General features: G+C 52.0%; 1 protein-coding gene across 1 annotated transcript in view; it reads left to right on the top strand.

Annotated features, from left to right (window-relative positions):
• Nucleotides 1–1444: 1444 nt before the first annotated feature.
• The window catches only part of PMEPA1 (prostate transmembrane protein, androgen induced 1), a 59491-nt gene continuing 42363 nt past the window's right edge, over nucleotides 1445–18572 (top strand). The window contains exon 1 of the mRNA XM_063109523.1: nucleotides 1445–1956. Coding sequence (XP_062965593.1) covers nucleotides 1848–1956 — 109 coding nt within the window. The 5' untranslated portion in view covers nucleotides 1445–1847. The remainder of the gene's footprint in view (nucleotides 1957–18572) is intronic.

Below are 18572 nucleotides of genomic sequence, written 5' to 3'. Positions count from 1 at the left end.
GAGAACGCTAGAGGCATCATTTGTGTCTGCGCAGGGAGAGAACTGACCACTACCTCGGCAGCTTTGCATGAGTTCAGGAGGATGAATTTACTCTCAGCTAGACAGTTCTTTCCAAATTCCACCTTCACTTCTCAAATCTTTGCTTTTCCACCTCAATCCAATCTACTAAAAAGAAAATAACAATAATTTTTTTAAAGCTTTCCGCCCGCCCCCATACCGAGGAGTATTACTAAAACTCCAGGCATTACAAGAATATATGGATATTTGAAGAACTAGAAATATGTGGTGCAGGGAGAGCAGATACCCTGCGGACCTAGGTTGGAACTCAGCCACCATCATCCTGTGACCTTAAGCAAGCGACTTCCCTTGCCAGCGTCTTGGTCTGTATAATGGGGATGGATAATAATATTTTGCCACACCAAGTTAGTGTCAGGTTGAGTTAATATTTGGAACGTTTCTGGCACACAGTAGGGGCTCCATAAGTGCTTCTTAAATAAGGGGAGGTTTAGGAAAAGGCTGTCTAAGAGGGGACACACTGAATTCTTGAGAGGTTGGAGTTGTACGGGAGAGGGGAGGTCTCTTATGTAATATTTTAATACCTTTTTAAACCAAGAGAATGTGTTCTTGTAGCACTCGTGTAATTAAAACTTTATGAAATAAAGTACCACCACCACTACCCTACCTCCCCCACTCCCCACCGCACACACACCCCTTTTGAATTCCGGAGCCGCGCCCCCCAGCCGGTGGCCCCTCCGGCCCCAGACAATGGGTGTGGATTCGCCCCGGGCCCCGCCGGCTGGGGCAGCGACAATAGACCAATACACTAGTCCCGGACACGTATCTACATGACAAGGGCTCCTGGGCGTTTCTCCCGAGTTGTCCCGGGCGTGTCTACTCGAGTTCCAGTCTTTCCAAGTCGACCCCCTCGGGCTCGGGTTAAAGTGCGTGGAAGACGTAGTGGGCTTAGGTTCCTGTTGCGGCTGCAGAACCGAAGGCGGAGAGTCTCCGGCGAAGTCAGGCGATGGGTGATTATCCGGGGGGCTCTTCCCTTCTCCAATTTCCCTTCCTTGAGCCCCAGGGGACCTCGTGCACCTTACCAGATAGGCTGCCCCAAAAGCCTGGGTCCGGAACCCCGGGGGCGGGGGAGGGCGCACCTGCAACCAGCCCGGAGCGGCTGGGACCGGGAGTGTGCCGGGTAGGGTCTCCAAGCTGACCCCCTCTGGGAGAGGACACAGCGCCCTCCCCCGCTGCGCGGATCCCCGTTCTACACCGGCCGCCAAGCTCTGGCCCTTTAAGAGCCCGCCCCGTTTGGCGTCACCCCGCCCCCCGGGCCGGGAGGGGGTGCGGGGGACCCTCGGCGGGGATTGGCGCAGCGCGCGCCCCCTCCCCGGCCCCCGCGCGGTGGGAACCGGCAGCCCCGTCTAGCGCTGACGTCAGGCCGTCTGCCGGCCTCCGACCGCGGTCTCGGAGCGAAACCCGATCTCCTTGGACTTGAATGAGGAGGCGGCGGCGGAGGCGCTCGGCGGGGGAAAGCCAGCGGCCGAGGCTCAGCCCCGGCGGCAGCGCGCGCCCCGGCTGCCGGCCCATTTTCCGGACGCCACCCGTGGGCTCTGCCGACGCCCCCGGCACTGCCGAGGGGTGGCCGGGGGGCGCAGAGGAGCGCGGCCCCGCGCCCTGAGCCCCGCTGCGCCCCGGGAACTTGGCAACCACCCGAGCCCGGCGATCCGGGGCGCGCCTCCTCCGCCGCACGCCTCCTGCATGCGGGGCCCGAGCACCGGGCGCCGGCCGGAGCCCCCCCCGGCCGCCCCCGCGCCCCCAGCGCCCCGCGCCGCGCCGCCGCGCCGTCCATGCACCGCTTGATGGGGGTCAACAGCACCGCCACCGCCGCCGCCGGGCAGCCCAATGTCTCCTGCACGTGCAACTGCAAACGCTCTTTGTTCCAGAGCATGGAGATCAGTGAGTGACCCCGCACCCCCTTTCCCCCAAGCCCCGTCGGTCTCCGACCCCTCGTCGGGGCGCAGCTGCGGGCGGGGGCCTCGGCCGTGCGCGCCCCTCGGGCAGTGCGCCCTGCGCCCCGGCTGAGCCCGCCGCGCCCCGGACGCGCCCTCCCGGCTCGCGGCAGCTGGCGGCTGGCCCGGCTTTGTCCCGCGGCGCTGCGAGACTGGCACGGCCCCCGCTGCCCGCGCCCCGCTCGCCCGGACTCGGACCCGGGCCCCAGCGGCGGCGCACCGCGCGGAAGAGCTGGGGCGGGCGGGTCCATGAAGTTTCAATTTTATTTCCCTAAGGGGCAGTCGCGATGGAGCAATTAGGCAGGCCCTTTATCAACTTTGGCGAGGTGGGCGGAGGGGGGGAGTGGAGCGGGCGTGTGAGACACTGTCTGGTCTGTGAGGTGTCTGGGGCCCGGGTGTGTGTCTGGAGTGTTTGTGGCTCTGTGAGTGGATTTCCGTAGGTCTGTGGAGTGTGCGTGTCTGCTTGTCTCTGTCTGGGTCTCGGTACGTCTCTGGGGTATGTGTGTTTCTGTCTCTGTCTGGGTGTTAGTGCGTCTCTCTGGGTGTCTGTGGGTCTCAGTCGCCGTCTGTCCCAGGCGTATGTGTCCCCGAGTCTTCCTGCGTGTCTGGGTGTCTCTCTTGAGCGTGTGCATTGCTCTGGGGGTTTGGTCTGGAATTGGCCGGGGCTGGGGACCGACCATTCGTGTCCAGGTGACTGAATCCAGGGCTCAGTGCTTGTGTTTCTGGCCCAGCGTGGATCCCGAGTGTGTGTCATTGTGCAAGTGTCTGTGTCCCCGACGCACCTATAAATAGCCTCTGTCTGGACAGCTTGGCTCAGTCTGGCTGGGACCGTGGTTACAAATGAGTCAAAGTTTGGGGCTGTTTGTATTTGGGACATCCTTGCTCTGAAAGGAGGCTGTGGACCAAGGGTGGGGAGTGAGGTGTTTGAGCCTTGGGGATGACGTCAGTGCCCTGTACAACCCGAAGTTGAGACAACTAAGCCTCCACTTCCTTCAGATATAGCCCACCCAGGTGGACGTTTGGTTAGGTGAGGAGTTGAACCCCCCTCCCCCTGGGTTCTGACTTCTAACTGACAGCCCACCCCCAGCTGGCCTTTTGGGGGGACCTTTTGCCTCTCTGAGCTTGCTTCCCCATTCTCACCCTGAAGCACCCAGGTGAAGAAGCACACAGCCCTTGTCTGCTTAGGCCAGGCATCCTCCAGCTGGGACCAGGAGCCAGGAGGCAGCCGTCATGGAAGGGGGGCAGTCGCTGGTGACTCATAAGCCAGAGTCCCCAGGCGGCTGCCACAGTTCGCGGCCCCTGAGCCTGTACAGTGAGCCACAAGAGGTAAAAATAACCATGACCAGCCCTGCTGGGACAGGGTTGGCCCGGCTTTCGTGGTGGGTCCTTCCATCCACGTCGCCCTACTTCCTCCCATCCTGGTATTGAAAACCCTGCGCTTACCCCACCCCACCGCACCCCAGCTCACCCCACCCCAGCTGCCCTGCACCAGGCCAGCGAGGTGCCAGGAGAACCTGCCCAGAGCCAGCGTTTGCGGAACTGACTTGCATTAAACCGGATTGCTTCCCAAAGGCCCTTTGTGAACTCGGGAGGCTAATGAAATGCACGAGGATATTATTAAAATATGTCCGCACATGTTTGGAGAGTCTCTCTGCTGCTGGATGGATTGCCGCTTAAGTATCCGCTTAAGTATCCTCCCTGCCTTCTTTTTCCCCTTACTTGGTGAAGCTGCCTTAGGCGACCTCTCGCCCAAGGGTCTACATTATTGTGTCACCCTTATTCCAAGGGCTAGCTAGGCACAGTCTAACATTCTGCTCTTGACCTTTCTTTATATTCAGGAGCGTGTGCGTGTGTGTGCGTGCGTGTGCGTGTGCGTGTGTTTAATGTATGGTTCTTATTTCTGTCTCTTCTTTCGCTAATCAGCCCTGATGATGTTTGGGGTGACACCAGGGCATCTTGTTAAATGTGTTGCCTGCTCCGTATGCACTTCCTCACAAACGGCATTTGAGTGGGACCCTGAGGTTAGTGCCAGGAACCGTGGCCTGTTCCAGCTGGTCCCTGGGTGCCCCAGTGAGCAACCCGCCAGCCCCCCCCATAGGACTCCTCACTTAGTGGAAGAGACCCCCCAGGTGGGGAGGGAGCCTTCTTAAGGCTGCGGGTATAATGTAACAGTTTGTTGCAAGTGTTAATCAGATTTCCCTGAAAGATTGGGGTGAGGAAGCCTTAAGGCCTGTTGTTTACTGGAGTTTCTTTATACCAAAGGATAGGAAGGGAGGGAGGAAAGAGGCTAATAGAGGCTGTTGTGTATTTCACCTGAAAGGGGCTGGGAGTTGTTTGCTTGCAACTAGAACTTTAAAGGTGAATTTGGAGTTTGGCCTTTGGTCAGTGTCCATGTGGCTCCTCTTCCATAAGATACTTTCTTTCTGCAAAAGGAGATTGCCCTTATTAGGTCCCTCAAGCCACCCTGGGCCTCAGTTTCCTTATCTGAAGAATGAGACCATGACGGTAGAAATCTGAAATTCTACAGTCTTTCAAGATACAGTCTCTGAGCTCCAAGATCTGCTTGGGACCTCAGTGATAGACACAGTGTCCCCCCTGCTGGTGCTGGTTCCCCAGTGTGATCTTCATTTGCCCCAAATCTCAGATCTGGGAGGAACCTTGGCGAGCTTAGGGTTTACACCCTCGGTTTAGACAGGAGGGACGTTGGTGATGGAAAACTTTGCCCACACCCCCAACCCACACTAGAGCCAGGCCAGGACTGTGCCCGTCCCTTCTTGAATTTGGAACTTGGGCCCCAGAGCAGGTCAACCTTGAACTTGTGGCACCCCTTTGCACGCAGGAGGGTGGGAATCGGGCCTGTGCTCAGGAAGCCAGATGGAATGGACTTGACTTTAAGCAGACACTACTGGGGCCTCGTCTTTTCTGAACATCAAGGAGTGAGGTGCTGACTGGTGGGAACTTACTGTTCCCAAAACATGCCCCATGGAAAAATGCACTGTTCTTTCAAAAGGCCAAGGGTCTTGGGATTAAAAGTAGCCAGCATAAGTGATGACCCACCAGAGATGACACCTTGGGGAGTTCGCTGTGGCTACTTTTGAGGAAAGGACTCCTCCTGGCTCGTGGTTTTCTTGGTTCTCTTAGTGTGACCTCTTTTCAGCTCTGCTGCATCTCTCAGAAATTACCCCATCCCCCACCCCCACCCTGTTTTTCTCCTTCAGCTTTTGCCTAAAGCTTTGGGGGTCAGATAGATGCTAAGTATGCTCTCTGGACAGGCCGTGAGCTGGTGCCACCCGGTGTTGGCTGTTGTGGCAGACATTTCTCAAGGGCCCTGGGTGGCGCCCCCTGCCCTTGGACGCACGTCTGTGGCAGTATCTGCGGTGGCAGTTTTGTTTTTTAACATCACTGGCTGGCCAGAGCCATGGAGCCTCTGAGTCCTCTTCTCCAACCTGTTCCAAACAAGTATTCTAGAACATCACAGATGCTCACATGACATCTAATTTTCCGCTGGCTTGTCGGGCGCCTCTGCCACGTGCCGTTCATGTTTGACACTTGTGTGAGCCCAGGGTGTCTCAGCCTCGGCACTGACGTTCTGGGCCGGATCGTTCTTTGCTGTGAGGGAGGGAAGGCTGTGCTGTGCACTGCAGATATTTGGCAGCTTCCCTGGCCTTTACTCACTAGCTGCCAGTGCCCTTCTCCCAGTCGTGACAACCCAAAATGTCTCTAGACATTGTCACAAGCCCCTGGCTGAGAGCCAGTGTTTAATCATTTATTGGTTTCTCCAAAGGGGCTTGGGGGCCAAGGGCAGCATCTGGGTTGCCATAAGATGACGCTCAATTCCCTCCAGAAATCATTTTCTGTAAAGGCCTGTGGTCACTCTCTCTCTAAGTTGGCACCTGCCACTCATCCACTCAGCCTTTATTGAGCGCCTGTTGTGTGCCACAAAGGAAAGATGGGGGCTCCCTCCCAAGATGAAGTTTCCAGTGTTCCTATTGGATTTACATCTGTAAGCAGGAGACTCCAGCATCAGTGAAAGCTGATGTTTCAGGATTCAAGTTAAAACAGGGGTGTCCGGCACCAGCTCCTTTCCCTGTGGGCCCTCTGTGCTGGGACTTGTAACGCACATGCTTCCTGGCTGTCTGGGTTTCAGATTGTGGTGCAGTTAGGGAGTTGAGTTTCGTGACTTGAATCTTAGGTCATACAGTTGGCTGTGGCATCCCCGGAGGTCTGGGCTAAGCCAGCTACACGGCTCAGCGTGACCCAGGGTCAGGGTGAGTTTAGTGTTTGTCAAGATGCAAAACAACTAATTGCTCCTGCACACGCGTGCGCACACACATACACACACAGCAGCGACCCCTTTCTTCTTCTCCTGTCAGCTTCTCTTTGGGTTAGCAGTGGTCAAAACTTCTGCACACGTAGGAAGAAGAAAAGGGGAAAATTTCACACTCCCCTAAAAGTTGTGCAAATGTATGCGCTCTCCCTTTGAAAGAGAAGGAAAGCGGAGCAGTGTGTGTGGCTGCCCAGGAGAGAGAGGCCGTCAGGGAGGTCGGATATGGCCGAGGGCTACTGACACAGGCGCACCACACACCTGCCCACCCACCCCCATCTTGGTTCGGGGCCAGGGTGTTTAACGTTTAGGACTTGAGTAGTTGTTGAAAAGTAAGAACATGTTTGGGAGGACAGTGCTGGCAGTAGGGCCCAAACCAGAGGACCCCCATGGCTGTTTTCCTCCAGAAATTGTCATCCAGAGACAAAGTTTGCAGGCAGCTCAGCGCCTGAGTTCCTGCCCAGAGAGAAGCAGCTCTTAAATGGAATTTTGGAGGCTGTACTCCTGCCAGCCTTGAGTTCCTGAATGGTGCACATGCTGAGAGGAGGAGATGGAGGCTGAGGGCCCATTTTTTGTTTTTTAAAAGGTGTTGTGTAACACTTGCATGGCTGGGGCACGTGGGGAGCCGAGTGTGCGGGCGTGCCCGCTCTGTGTACCCCGTGGAACCATGACGGTGGCACCAAACAGCGTCCAGGCTTCCAGGGCCAGGAGTGAGGTGTAGGGTGGCAGACTCGGTGTTTCAGGGAACCATGGGCTGCTGTAGTTGCTCAGCCCCCATTGCCATATGAGCCCCATGTGGCCAGATCTTTCAATTCCAGGGGACCCTGCTGGCTAGATTCTGATGTAAAACTCCTAGGTTTTAAGTACCTGCAATTTCTTCTCTTTTTCTTTCTCCCTGTCACCGAGAGGTCCCACAGCCTGGCCACAGACCCACAGGCCTGGTCTGTTCCACTGCACAACCTGCCCTGCAGCGGATTCAGAGTGTGACCGACAGCCAGAGGGATGGAGGTTCTGAACCTGCTGGCTGTGTCCCCTTTTGCTGTCACTTGGCTATAAAGTGGGGTAACCATAGCTCATGTGCTGAGGGTGTTGTAAATATTAAGAGAGATTGTTCCTGTAGCGTCTGGCCTGGTGTCTGACACAGCTGTGTGTCCATGGAGGTGGCTGATGACTGGGGAAGATTAGACTTGACTGTCCATCCATTCTAACTGGTCCCCTAGCGGTCACACTGACACACTGCCTGATGAGAAGGCTTTTGTCAAAAAAGTTTTCCCCATCCTGGGACTGGCTGGGAATGTTGGAATAAACAGGCCCATCTGGGGACCATGGCCTTGAATGTAGAGGTAATTGAATATTTGTGTAATATTCCTTGTCTTTGTGGGGCCCACCCAAGACCTAGCTAGGAAAACCCCAGCATGCCTACCTAGGCCCAGGAGACTGCAGGTGGTCTCTTAGGACCCTCCAGCAGGGTTCCCTTAATCCACCAGCAGCTTTGGGGGACAGAGGCTGGGAGAGGGACTGTGAGGCACAAAATGTGGACAACACCACCCTGACGTCCAGATACCCCACTAGGCTCAGTTCATAAGATGACCCAGGAACAGATAAGCCCAGAAATTTGTGATGGTTTGAGGCTCCCATTTTTGAAAATCAATTCCAATTTTTTAAGTGAGTGTATGTGGAGGGCAAACCATCAAAACAAAAGCCCCCCCTCCCCCAGGTGCAGTGGGGTGGGTGGGGAGGGGGGCCTACCTTCTGCTTTCCTTCTCGAAGCACTTGGGCCTGCCTTCTCCCTGAGGTGGGCTGCACCCTTTCATGAACCATGACAATGCTGAGTGCTGACAGTCAACCTCGTTTTTCCTGTTGGGTGACACTACAAAGCCCCCTGATACCTCAGGGGTCTTGTCAGGCACTGGCAGAAGTGTCTGTCACCAAGTTGGGAAAAATCCCAGAATGGCTTGCTGACAGGGGTGGAGGCTTCAGCACCTTGGGGTGGGCCTGGAAAAGTTTGGGGCATCCCTAGGCTTTCTGAGCGCCACAGAATGGCTTCTCTCTTCCGTTCCCAGGGTGATGGATGTTTGCTTCCGCTCCTTTTCCTTGTTGGATGTGGAGAGATTATTATGTGCCAGGTACTAATGACACATTTTTCTCAATCTTCAAAACAACTCTGAGAGAGAGCTATTGCTAGCACTAACTTGCAAATACAAAAATGGGATCAGAGAGGGTAAGACATTTGCTCTGGGTCACACAGCCAGAAACTGATGCTTGGTTGGGATTTACACCCAAGCTCCCTGAACCCATAGCCCATGCTCCCAAGCTCGCTTCCCCACAACACCACACTGACCCTCTGAGCTCCAGAGTTTTCTTCCAGAAACATCTTCCCAAAACACATGTGCCTTGTCAGGCCATTAGGAGCCAGAGTCTCTAGCTCAGCTCCTGTGTGCATTCCTGATACCAGCACTAACAGATGTGGTGGCAGGACCTTGTGAGTGGCGGCGCAGTGTTCCTGGAGGGACCAAATCTAGACTTGATAGGGGACACCAGGGGACACAGAGCATCCTTAGGCGCTCAAGCATTGGCACCATTTGTCACACTGTGCTGTTTCAGGTGCTGGAGAACCTCAGGGAACAGCAGAGACAAAACCCGGCCTCTGAGCAGGGTGCCATGCTAGTGAGGGGACAGGCAAGAACACATGGTTCATTCCAGGAGGGGGCTGGGAAGAAACAGACAGAGGCATCTTCAAAACCTCTTTCGGGGAGACCATCCCAGACCGGACATCCTAATGGGCTCCCATGGCTTTCTCCCCTTTTACCTGTCATGGGGGTCACTGAATATTAGTGTAGTTAGTTGTGTCATGTCAGTTTTCCCTCTTATCACCAATCATCAAGGGGTTGGGACCATGTCTGTTCATTGTGTCCCCTGAGCCTGGAAGATATCTCATATATGTTTCATGAGTGAAGCAAGAGGGCAGGATAGGTGGGCAGGCCAGCTTATAGAAGATTTCAGGTAGGACAGGGCATAGTCCAGATACAGACTTTGAAAGCTGTCATTTGGGGGCAAGCATGGAATCCCCCCCGAAACCTCCACTTTCCCCTCTGTAAAATGGAAGGAAGAATAACACCTATTTTATAGGGTTGTCAAGACAGTTGCTTGAGCTATGAAAAGCACCTCTGGCACAAAGTATTATTTTTAATTCTCCAAAGAAGTTTTAACTATTTTGGGCAAGAAACTGTGCCTTAGCCTCCTACCCACCATCTCTTCTGGAAATGTCAAAGCCAAGCTAAGGGGCAGGTGCTGAAATCAATGCCTTCACCTGCTTTAGTTCCAGTTGTCCCAGGAGGTCGAGGTTTCATAACGATCTCTTTGGTCCTGCCAAGGGTATGAAAATAACACAACTGCATTGCCAGGGCCTGCCCTGCGTCCCCAGAAGGAGAATTTCCAGGGTAATTCTTCTTTGCACACACTTGCTGCAGACTTGGAGCATTTTTTGGTTGTCTCCTCCCCATTTAGCACCCACAGGTGGAGCTCGCGTTTGCTCAGATGTGATGTTGAGACACCACATGATGAAAGAGGCAGGCGTCTGTTGTGACTCACCTTCAGAGATATCAGGTGGTGATCAGATATTACCGATGTTCCAGTGAGTTCTAATATGTATTTGTTTTTCACTGGGGTGGGTGTGGGAAGTAGGGTGGCTTAGAATCAGTGCCTGCAATGAACTTCCGAGATGTCAGAAACACTGAGAAATGTATAATCTGATTTTCTTTCCCTTCGGATGTGTTTCCACTAAAATCATTTTAATACTGTTTTAGTGGGTTTGGGAAATAGCTTTACCGACAGAAGAGAGAGTTTTAATTATTTGGTAACAAGTTTAAGATCGCCAGTGACTCTGGGATCTTCAAGCCTGGTAAAGTTTGCTTTTGGCCTCTACAAGCTTAGAAGTTCCACTGTCCCCCAGAAACACCTCCCAGTTCTCAACATGCAGCACTAGGCTCCCCCCTGGCTGGACAGATGCAGCCAACACCTCTGGACAGTCACACAAGTTCAAGATGCCACCTTGCCTTTTGAGTTTTGAGAAATTGCCCCATATCTTTTGTCCTTCCCTAATATGCACTTTTGGGGGTACGGGGTGCTGGCTTTTCTGAGTCCTGGTTTAGACTGATAAAACTTACATGATCTTGGCACAGAGTAGATGTTCAATAAACAGTTAAACAGTTGGTGAATGAGTGGATTTATCGTGTTCCTTGGTTTCCCCCTGTGAGTGCTGGGAGTATGGAGTGATGTCTGTAAAGTGCGGACACATGGTGGGATCTGTCCATGGCAGTCATCACCCTTTATCATCACAGATTGGTGGTCATTGATTCCTAGCGTGCGGGTCACATAGTCATCAGGGATGGGAGGGTCTCTGTTGGTCCTTAAGGTCCCTAGGAGGTGATGTTTTCACTCCTGGCTCTGGGAGTGTGGAGGGTGAAAGTGACAGATCCCGCCTTGGGTTGTTTGGATTAAGAATATATAAGTACATCTTTTTATATTTAAAATTATGTATCTTTACATATATAAAATATATATGCATATCTATTGTATGTATAAAATACAATAGTCTCCCTTTTAATCCACCCGCAGTGCATGCCTGAAACTGCAGATAGTACCAAACCCTATATGTATATACTACATTGTTTCCTGGTACATACACACCTATGATAAAGTTTAATTATAAATTAGTTTCAGTAAGAGATTAGCAACAATAACTAATAAATTAGAACAATTGTAACAATATGCCAGAATCACAGCTCTTGTGCTTTGAGGCCATTATTAGGTAAAATAAGGGTTTCTTGAACACAAGCACTGCGATCCCAGGACAGTCGATCTCATCCCTGAGCCGGAAGCTAAGTGATAGCGGGCGGGGGGCATCGACAGTCTGGACATGGTGGACAAAGGGAGGATTCTCATCCTGTGCAGGAAGGCGTGAGATTTCCTCACGCTACTCAGAATGGCATGCAATTTAAAACTTGCAAATTGTTTATTTCTGGAATTTTCCATTCAATATTTTCGGGTCACGGTTGACCACAAGTAACTGAAATAGGAGAAGGCAAAACTGTGAGGAAGGGAGGGACTACTGTATATAAAACATACAGACGGTTTAAAAATGTATAAATTCCACCCACCAGGGCTGGGAGGCTTCTCTGAGGTCCCTTGATTAGAATCCCCAGTGGGGACCCCGCCTCCTCCAGGTGTGCCCCAGGAGCCTTCTCCTAGCTTTACCCTGCGTTCCCCCAGGCAGGTGAAATCAGGTTTCTCAGGCTCCATCCTCAGCAGCAAGGGAAGTGGGAAGCAGCCCAAAATTCTGGGCAAAGCAAACTGCCCTTTTCCCCAAGAGGTTTTTCAGCCTCAGTGGTCTCGGTTACTTGGTTACCCCCTACTCATCTAGACTAGATTCCGAGAGAACTGCCGTGCGCCCTACTTGCCTTGCTTTGCCTGGGAGATGGTCCAGATAGCTGGTAGTTGCACAAGGAAGGAGACCGTGTGACGAGGTACAAGTCGGGGTTTTTAATGCAGCTCAGCCTCTTTCTGGCTGTGTGATCTTTGGTAAGCTACTTACTCTCCCCGATCTTAGCTGCTTCATTTCTAAACTAGGGTTCATAATTCTTGCAGTGAGGTGATTAAATAAATGGTCTCTTAAGCATCTAGCACAGGGTTCAGTACACAGTAGGTGCTCAATAAATGTTAGTGGGGCGGGGAGGTGGATAGACTGATGGTAAGTGGGATGTAAAGCTCAGTTTTGTTCCCTCCAGTTTCCAATTGCCCACGAGGGTTGGCCGTCCCTGACAAAGGGAACGCTCACCCACTACAAAAGCTCTCCCATAAGGTCAGGTGCCTGGGCAACGCATTCAGTCCAAGCTCTGTGAGGTGATTCATCCCAGAGGCCACACTTCCTTAGGGAGGCTCAGAGTTTGTGTGTGGTCACAGCAAACACTTTCTTCATCAGCCATGTTTATAGCAGGTAAAATAGCTTTGATCTGAAATACCTCCAGTTGATGTCAGCTAGGAGATGGTGTGAGAGTTCATTTGTTGTCAATGATGTGCTTAAAAATCCCAGAAAAAGGAGAATCTCTATCTTCCATTATGGCTGCTACATTTAAGGGATTAAAAGTAAAAGTTAATACCGAGACTTTTGCTAAGACTGGGAATATACGTACTCACTTCCTTGACATCGCTCATGTGGCTGCACATTTTAAGGACTTAATTAAGGTCTTAACCTTCCAGAAGAAGGTAGAAAGTGAAGGGAGGAGGTTCATTCAAGTCTGAGAATTTGGCGAAAATTTGGTGCCTGTCCCCACCCCATTTTGCAAATTCCCAACTCTCCGGGCTGATGTGCTATAGCTGGCCAAAGCTCTAATTGCCTTCCTAAAAACAATTTAGTTGGTAATAATTCTGTAAACCTATGAATCAACTTTGTGCAAACACCCTGAGTAATTTCTTTGTTCTTTTCTTTCTGCTTTGTAATTGGTGTCTGTAAAAGCCAAAGGTTTGGTCTTGTGGAAGGCATGATTCATTTATTGGTGTCTGAGCTGTTTCGTTATCATTCAGTCATTTCAGAATGCCGTCGCAGTAAGCCAGGAGTGATTCATATGGGGCTGAGCTTAGCAGCCCATGGGGTCATGGCCATAAGAAGAAACTGTTGTTCTAACCTATTTATGGTATGGGAGAAAGAGGTGGGTGTATTGATATGATAGAGAGGGTGTCAATTACATTGGTGAATGTAACCAATTAAATAACACCAGCCAGCCTTTTAAACACCACTCCATTTGCTACGGTTGATCGTTGCAATAGATAGATCACAGCTAAAAGCACTCCTATCTCGGGTGTATCTCCCCATGTTTATGGATCCTGGTCTCTGAGCCAGCTGACATGTAGGGATGCCCCCGCCACTGCCAAACCTGGAGGGGAGTTTCAAGTCATACTCCACAAATGCAAAGAACTTTGCCTTTTAAAAATGCATATTCACTAGGTCCACCATGAAACCATTTAAACATATAGGCTTACATGTAAGGGGCCACTCCCCCACCCCCTGTCATTTCTCTACCAATGACAGTGATTAGATGTTTGCCAGTGTTAGGTCTTTGTGTTATTCTGCAAAATGTGTGAACTTATACGGGTTGCTACTGATTTTGCCTAATTTTGTGAGTTGTTTTTGGCCTTAAATGAAATTGTCACTGTCCTCCCATCAAGAGAGTAATTAGAGTTGCTTGCCACGTGGCCCAGAGGTGTAATTATGAGTCTAACTTCCAATTGTCCTTGTAAATTTAGGCTCTCCCTGCAAGTGCATAAGCCAAAAGCAGCTTGTGTTTAGTTGAGGAGTATTCCCACCCGTGGGGCGTTGCTTTCTTGCACTGCCTTCTCTGACTGATTTTCCATCTGTGTACCTACACCGCATGCTCTCCTCTGCATCACTGAATGGGGGCCTGGTTTGGGTATTTTTGAATCTCCAGCTCCTAGCTAGGACCAGGCGCAGAGGATGTGAATTGGTATCTGTCTAGTTACTGGCTGGATGGCTGTGAGATGGTTCACTGGAGGAGAATTTGCAAGTTACTTAGAACAGAATCCAGCCAGCATTTATTGAGCCACTTTGTGACTTTCAAGGTATAGATCAGGGATGTTGAGCATGTGACATTTGATCCAGCACTCCTTTTGTTGCCTGTGACAGACATTGCTAATCGATTGCAGCATAAATCCTTGCTGGGCACAGATCCTTGCTGAGGTTGCTCCGGGTACCCACTCCCAGTCAGGGTTCAGAGGGGGCTTGAGTGATGAATCTATTGGCCATCTAGGATGTAGACAGTCCTCACAGGGAAAATGGAAAGTTGTCTGTGCAGAGAAATGGCCATCTGGGAGGGCGGGGTGGAGGTGGGAGCTGCCCAAATACTGGTGGGGGAGGAATTGCTCCTGCAAGCAGCTCCAGTATCACCTCCCCACTGCTCCTCGGGGTCGCTGTGGAGTCCCACTCGGCTGCTCGACAGGTCACGGGCAGTTCCTTCCATGAGTACTAAGGATGTTCCCCACCTAACCCCCGCCCTCACCTATCAGGCCTGGGTCCCTCCCAAGCATGTCTCAGAGACCTCCCAGCCCTTTAGTGAGGCAACATCCCAGTGCAGTTTGAAGAGCAAGGATCTCACCGTGGACATGCGTACTCAGATCTGGAGTAAGACCTGCTGCATTACTCCTCAAGCCCTGACAATACTTCACTGATCTTTCTTTAAAATCAGGGTCACACACTGAAATGTGCACCGAAGTCTCCATGTTATCTTGCCAGCTTTTCCCCAGAAATCTTGAGTTCTGCCCTAAGCCCTTTGCAGCATTCCTTTACAGTCTAGTGAGAGTGAGCTCTGGATCTTCTTCCCAGAATAGATTCAGAGATGAGTGGGAACGGTGTTCAGGAACAAGAACAAGAAAGGGGAGACTCTGGGAGGTAGTCAGCATTTAAGGAATTAACCTGATGCCCAGCGACTTTGTCTATTTGATTGTCTTTCTCGGTGTTTGCCACAGTGACATTGTGGCTTTCAAACCTGAGTTATCTCACTGACAGAGCAGATGCTCACCAAGAACTGGGCACACCCTGCCTCATTAATCCTCATGGCAACCTGTGGGCACAGGAGGAGGCAGAGCTCAGTTACTTGCCAGGGATCACCCAGCACGCAGCAGAGTAGGATTTGAACTTGGGCTACGGGAATCTTGGCACAGGTAGAAGACCACAAGGGGAATGCTCTGGACATGAGGTTTTCTTGTCCCTGAAGCCCCAGCTGAGCCCAGGCTCGTACCTTGGTCCCTTACAGAAGCCTGTGTTGGCTTATCCAGGCAGGTATGAACCCACTGTCCCTGAGCCTCAGAACCACCTGTCATTGTTGCAAGGGTGTGGCTGCTTTTGCCCTCTTGGGCTTTTGCAGCTGGGCCTGTGTCTGTTTAGCTGGCTGAGAAATCTCCCCCTCCTCCACACACTTCCTTTCTTGGAAGGGTCACCAGGCAGCAATGCCTGGGGCTCTGAGCAGGACAGAGCAGGAATTGTACAGTATCAGGTTGCAGCTGGAGGAAGAAAGGGGTCACTGTGACTGAGGGGGTGCTGGGCAGGGCCTGGGCTCCTGATGAGGGGATAGGGGAGGGCCCAGCCTCTTTCGAAACTCAGTGGTTCTTAATCCTGGCTGCACATCAACACCACCTGGGGGGCTCAGGCTGCACCCCAGACCAAGTACATCATAACCTCTGGCATGGGGCCTGAGCATAAAGTTTTCTTAAATCTTCCTGGGCAACTCCGGGGTACTGGCCCGAGCCCCGAGCTTGCAGATGGACAAATCAAGGTCTGTTCGGCCACAAAGTCCTTCTGGCTCTAGCTGGAGGAGTACTGCTACTAATGTTATCGCTCTGAGGACACTGTGCTGATGGCGGCTCTGTGCCTACCGGGACAGTGCCCGGTGCTTGGCTCTCATCCTCTCACTGGATCAGGCAGCAGCTCCACGAGGCTGGGAGCCCTGGCATCATCCTCGTCCTCCAGTGCAGGGGACTCAGCCCATTCTGTTGTGTTCCTGACCAGGTACTTTCAACAGCTGAGTGACCCCTGAGGCCCCCTGCCAGCCAAGGGGTGGGGGGATCACCCAGGCTTTGGTGGGCAGAGTGGTGGCCTGGGGCCAGTATGTTTCTGTCTTTAGTTCAGGTAAAAGACTCAGGGAAGAGTAAACTGAGTAAGCATGTGATTTCACCAGGATCAAGACGAATGTTCAGCGTTCTGACTCTTTCTGCTCTCTGTGCCTGGCCAGACACAACCCTGAACCTGTGCTTCAGATGGAAGCTGCCCACAACCATTGCCTTCTGGGTTCTTGATGACCTGTGTGTGGCTCTCTGCTTCACCCAGCAGTGGCAGAATCACTTCTTCAAAGGGATATCCTCTCCTTGGGGTGCAAGGGAGAATCACAGAGAAGCAGGAACAGGGCACTGGCAAGCCCACAGTCGAAGGGGAATGTTCCAGACATGAGGTTTTCTTGTCCCCAAGCTGAGCCCAGGCTTGTTTTCTCTCTCTTACTGTCTGCTTTCCCTTCTCAATTTGCTTCTTTGTGAAATGGGCACAACCAAATCCCCAGGATCATGTAAGAAGAAAGAAGACCCTGCAAAGGCCTCATCAGATGGTTCCAGCTGTTCTTCTCTTCCCTTAAGAGCCTGTGTCCCCACTGCTGTGATGCATTTACTGAGGAATAACTTACAGACAGTAAAATGCACTGATCTTAGGTGTACCATACGCCGAGTTTCGGCAAACATGTGTATGAGCAACTGCCCAGATCTAGATGCAGGATCTCCATTTCCCCGAAGTCCCTGACCCTTCCCAGTTTGCACCTGCCCCAGCTGCACACACTGTGGATTCGATCATCATAGATGACATTTTGCTGCTGTAGACTGTGTAAAACATCATACTTATGGTCACTGGTTTTGTCTGGCTGCTTCTGCTCAGCGTCATGACCTGAGGTCCATCCATGTTGCTGTGTGTATCAGAAGTGGCTCCTTTCTACTTGTGAGTAGCACTACATTGGGTAGATGAACCACAGGGTTGCAATTTTAAACAGGGCAGAAGGACCATAAAAGGGCAAGGTAGGCCCAGAGCAATGATCTGTAATGGTGGGATTCCAGGTGCCTCTGTGGGGAAAACATTTTGTAACCTGAATCTGGGCCTCATAAACAGATGCCAGAGACCTGGGCATCTGTCTCAGCCCCAGGCAGGAGGACTCAAGGTGGTGGCAGAACCTTGGAGACGCTGCAGGCTCCAGCCCCTCCACGGCTGGGACAGCCCTGCCAGCCGCTGATGCCATCCTGCCGGCTCCCAGCCAGAGCCGCCGCCTGCCCGCCTCACCTGGCCTGCATTCCTCTGCGGGGAATGAGGATGTGGGTGACCCCAGACGGGTATGAATCATGTCTTGGGAAGCTAGTTACTCAGAGCCTTCCTCCTAGACACCTCAGACCTTGGAAAGGAGCTGCACACCCTGGGGGTTGGGGCTTGGCTGTTGATGTGGGTGCCCACATTGCCTCGCGGGGGTGAATGGGGCTGACAGGCTGTGGTCCCCATCCTCTTGACTCTAGCAGTCTCTGAAGAAAAAGAGATAGCAGCAGCGTGGCCCTGGAGTCAGGGTGCCAGTCCAGACTCATGGTTCCATCACTTAGTAGCCTTGTGGCTCCCAGGCCTCAATTCATCTGTAAAATGGGGATACTGGCAAGGAGTTCTGACTTTGGTGAGCCGTGTGAGGACAACACATAGTTGGCTACTCTTATTTACCTCAAGCCCACCGTGCTCCAGGCCCTGTGCTATATGCAACCCCTGCAGGAGCTACTATATCCGTTTTATAGATGGGGAGACTGAGGCGCAGAGGACAGAAGCCACTTGCCCAAGGGTATACAACTGATAATTGGCTGAGCTGGGTCTGGAACCTGTGGAACCCACCTGTGTCATAACTGCCCTACCACGTGGTTCCAAGAAACCTACAAACCCAAAGCAAACTGGCAGCCCGTGAGAAAATTTTAGGTGGCACGTGGATGGGCATTTAAAATTTAATAGTTCAACACTTACGTTAGTTTATGTTAAATGTATGTTGGGAAAAATATAACAAGCATATTATTGATTTCATGAGTATTATTATTAAGACAAGGCTAGGTAATAAAAGTGAATCAATTGAATATTTCAGTTGAAAAGAAAAATTTTGAGGAATTTTAATTCTTTTAATGAGGTATTTGGAGACGGCAAGAAATCAGGCAGGCTGAGTGGCATTTGGGAATCAAGTCCCAGGAACCTTATTGGTCTTTAATGAGCAAGTACAGACCCACAGCTAAACTTCAAGAGGGAAGCACTTTGCTCTTTGGCCTTTTAAGGTCACCCAGCCGTTTGAAGTTCAGTTCAACTGGATTCTAATTAGATCAAGGTCACGGGGTCATGTTGCTGGTGTGAATTGGGGTGGGGCGGTGTGGGTGGTGTGGGATCTCCCATCCTCACCTCCAGAGAGACAGCTTAGAGAAGCTTCTGGCAGGTTGGTGGGACTCCCGCCTTAATGTCAGGATGATGCTGGTGATGGAGAAGCCCACTCTTCATTGAGTACTTCCTGGGAGCCACATCACCACCCTATTGGTCTCTTACCGCACCCCACAAGGTTTGCAGAGGAGTCCTCCTAGGCTCTGCATGTAACCTGCCACAGGTCACAGCTGTGTGGCATCCTGATCTG

The sequence above is a fragment of the Cynocephalus volans genome, chromosome 1 (genome assembly GCF_027409185.1).
Source record: "Cynocephalus volans isolate mCynVol1 chromosome 1, mCynVol1.pri, whole genome shotgun sequence".
NCBI lineage: Eukaryota > Metazoa > Chordata > Mammalia > Dermoptera > Cynocephalidae > Cynocephalus > Cynocephalus volans.
Note: the sequence above shows the minus strand (reverse complement) of the source record. Positions and strands in the feature narration are given on the sequence as shown.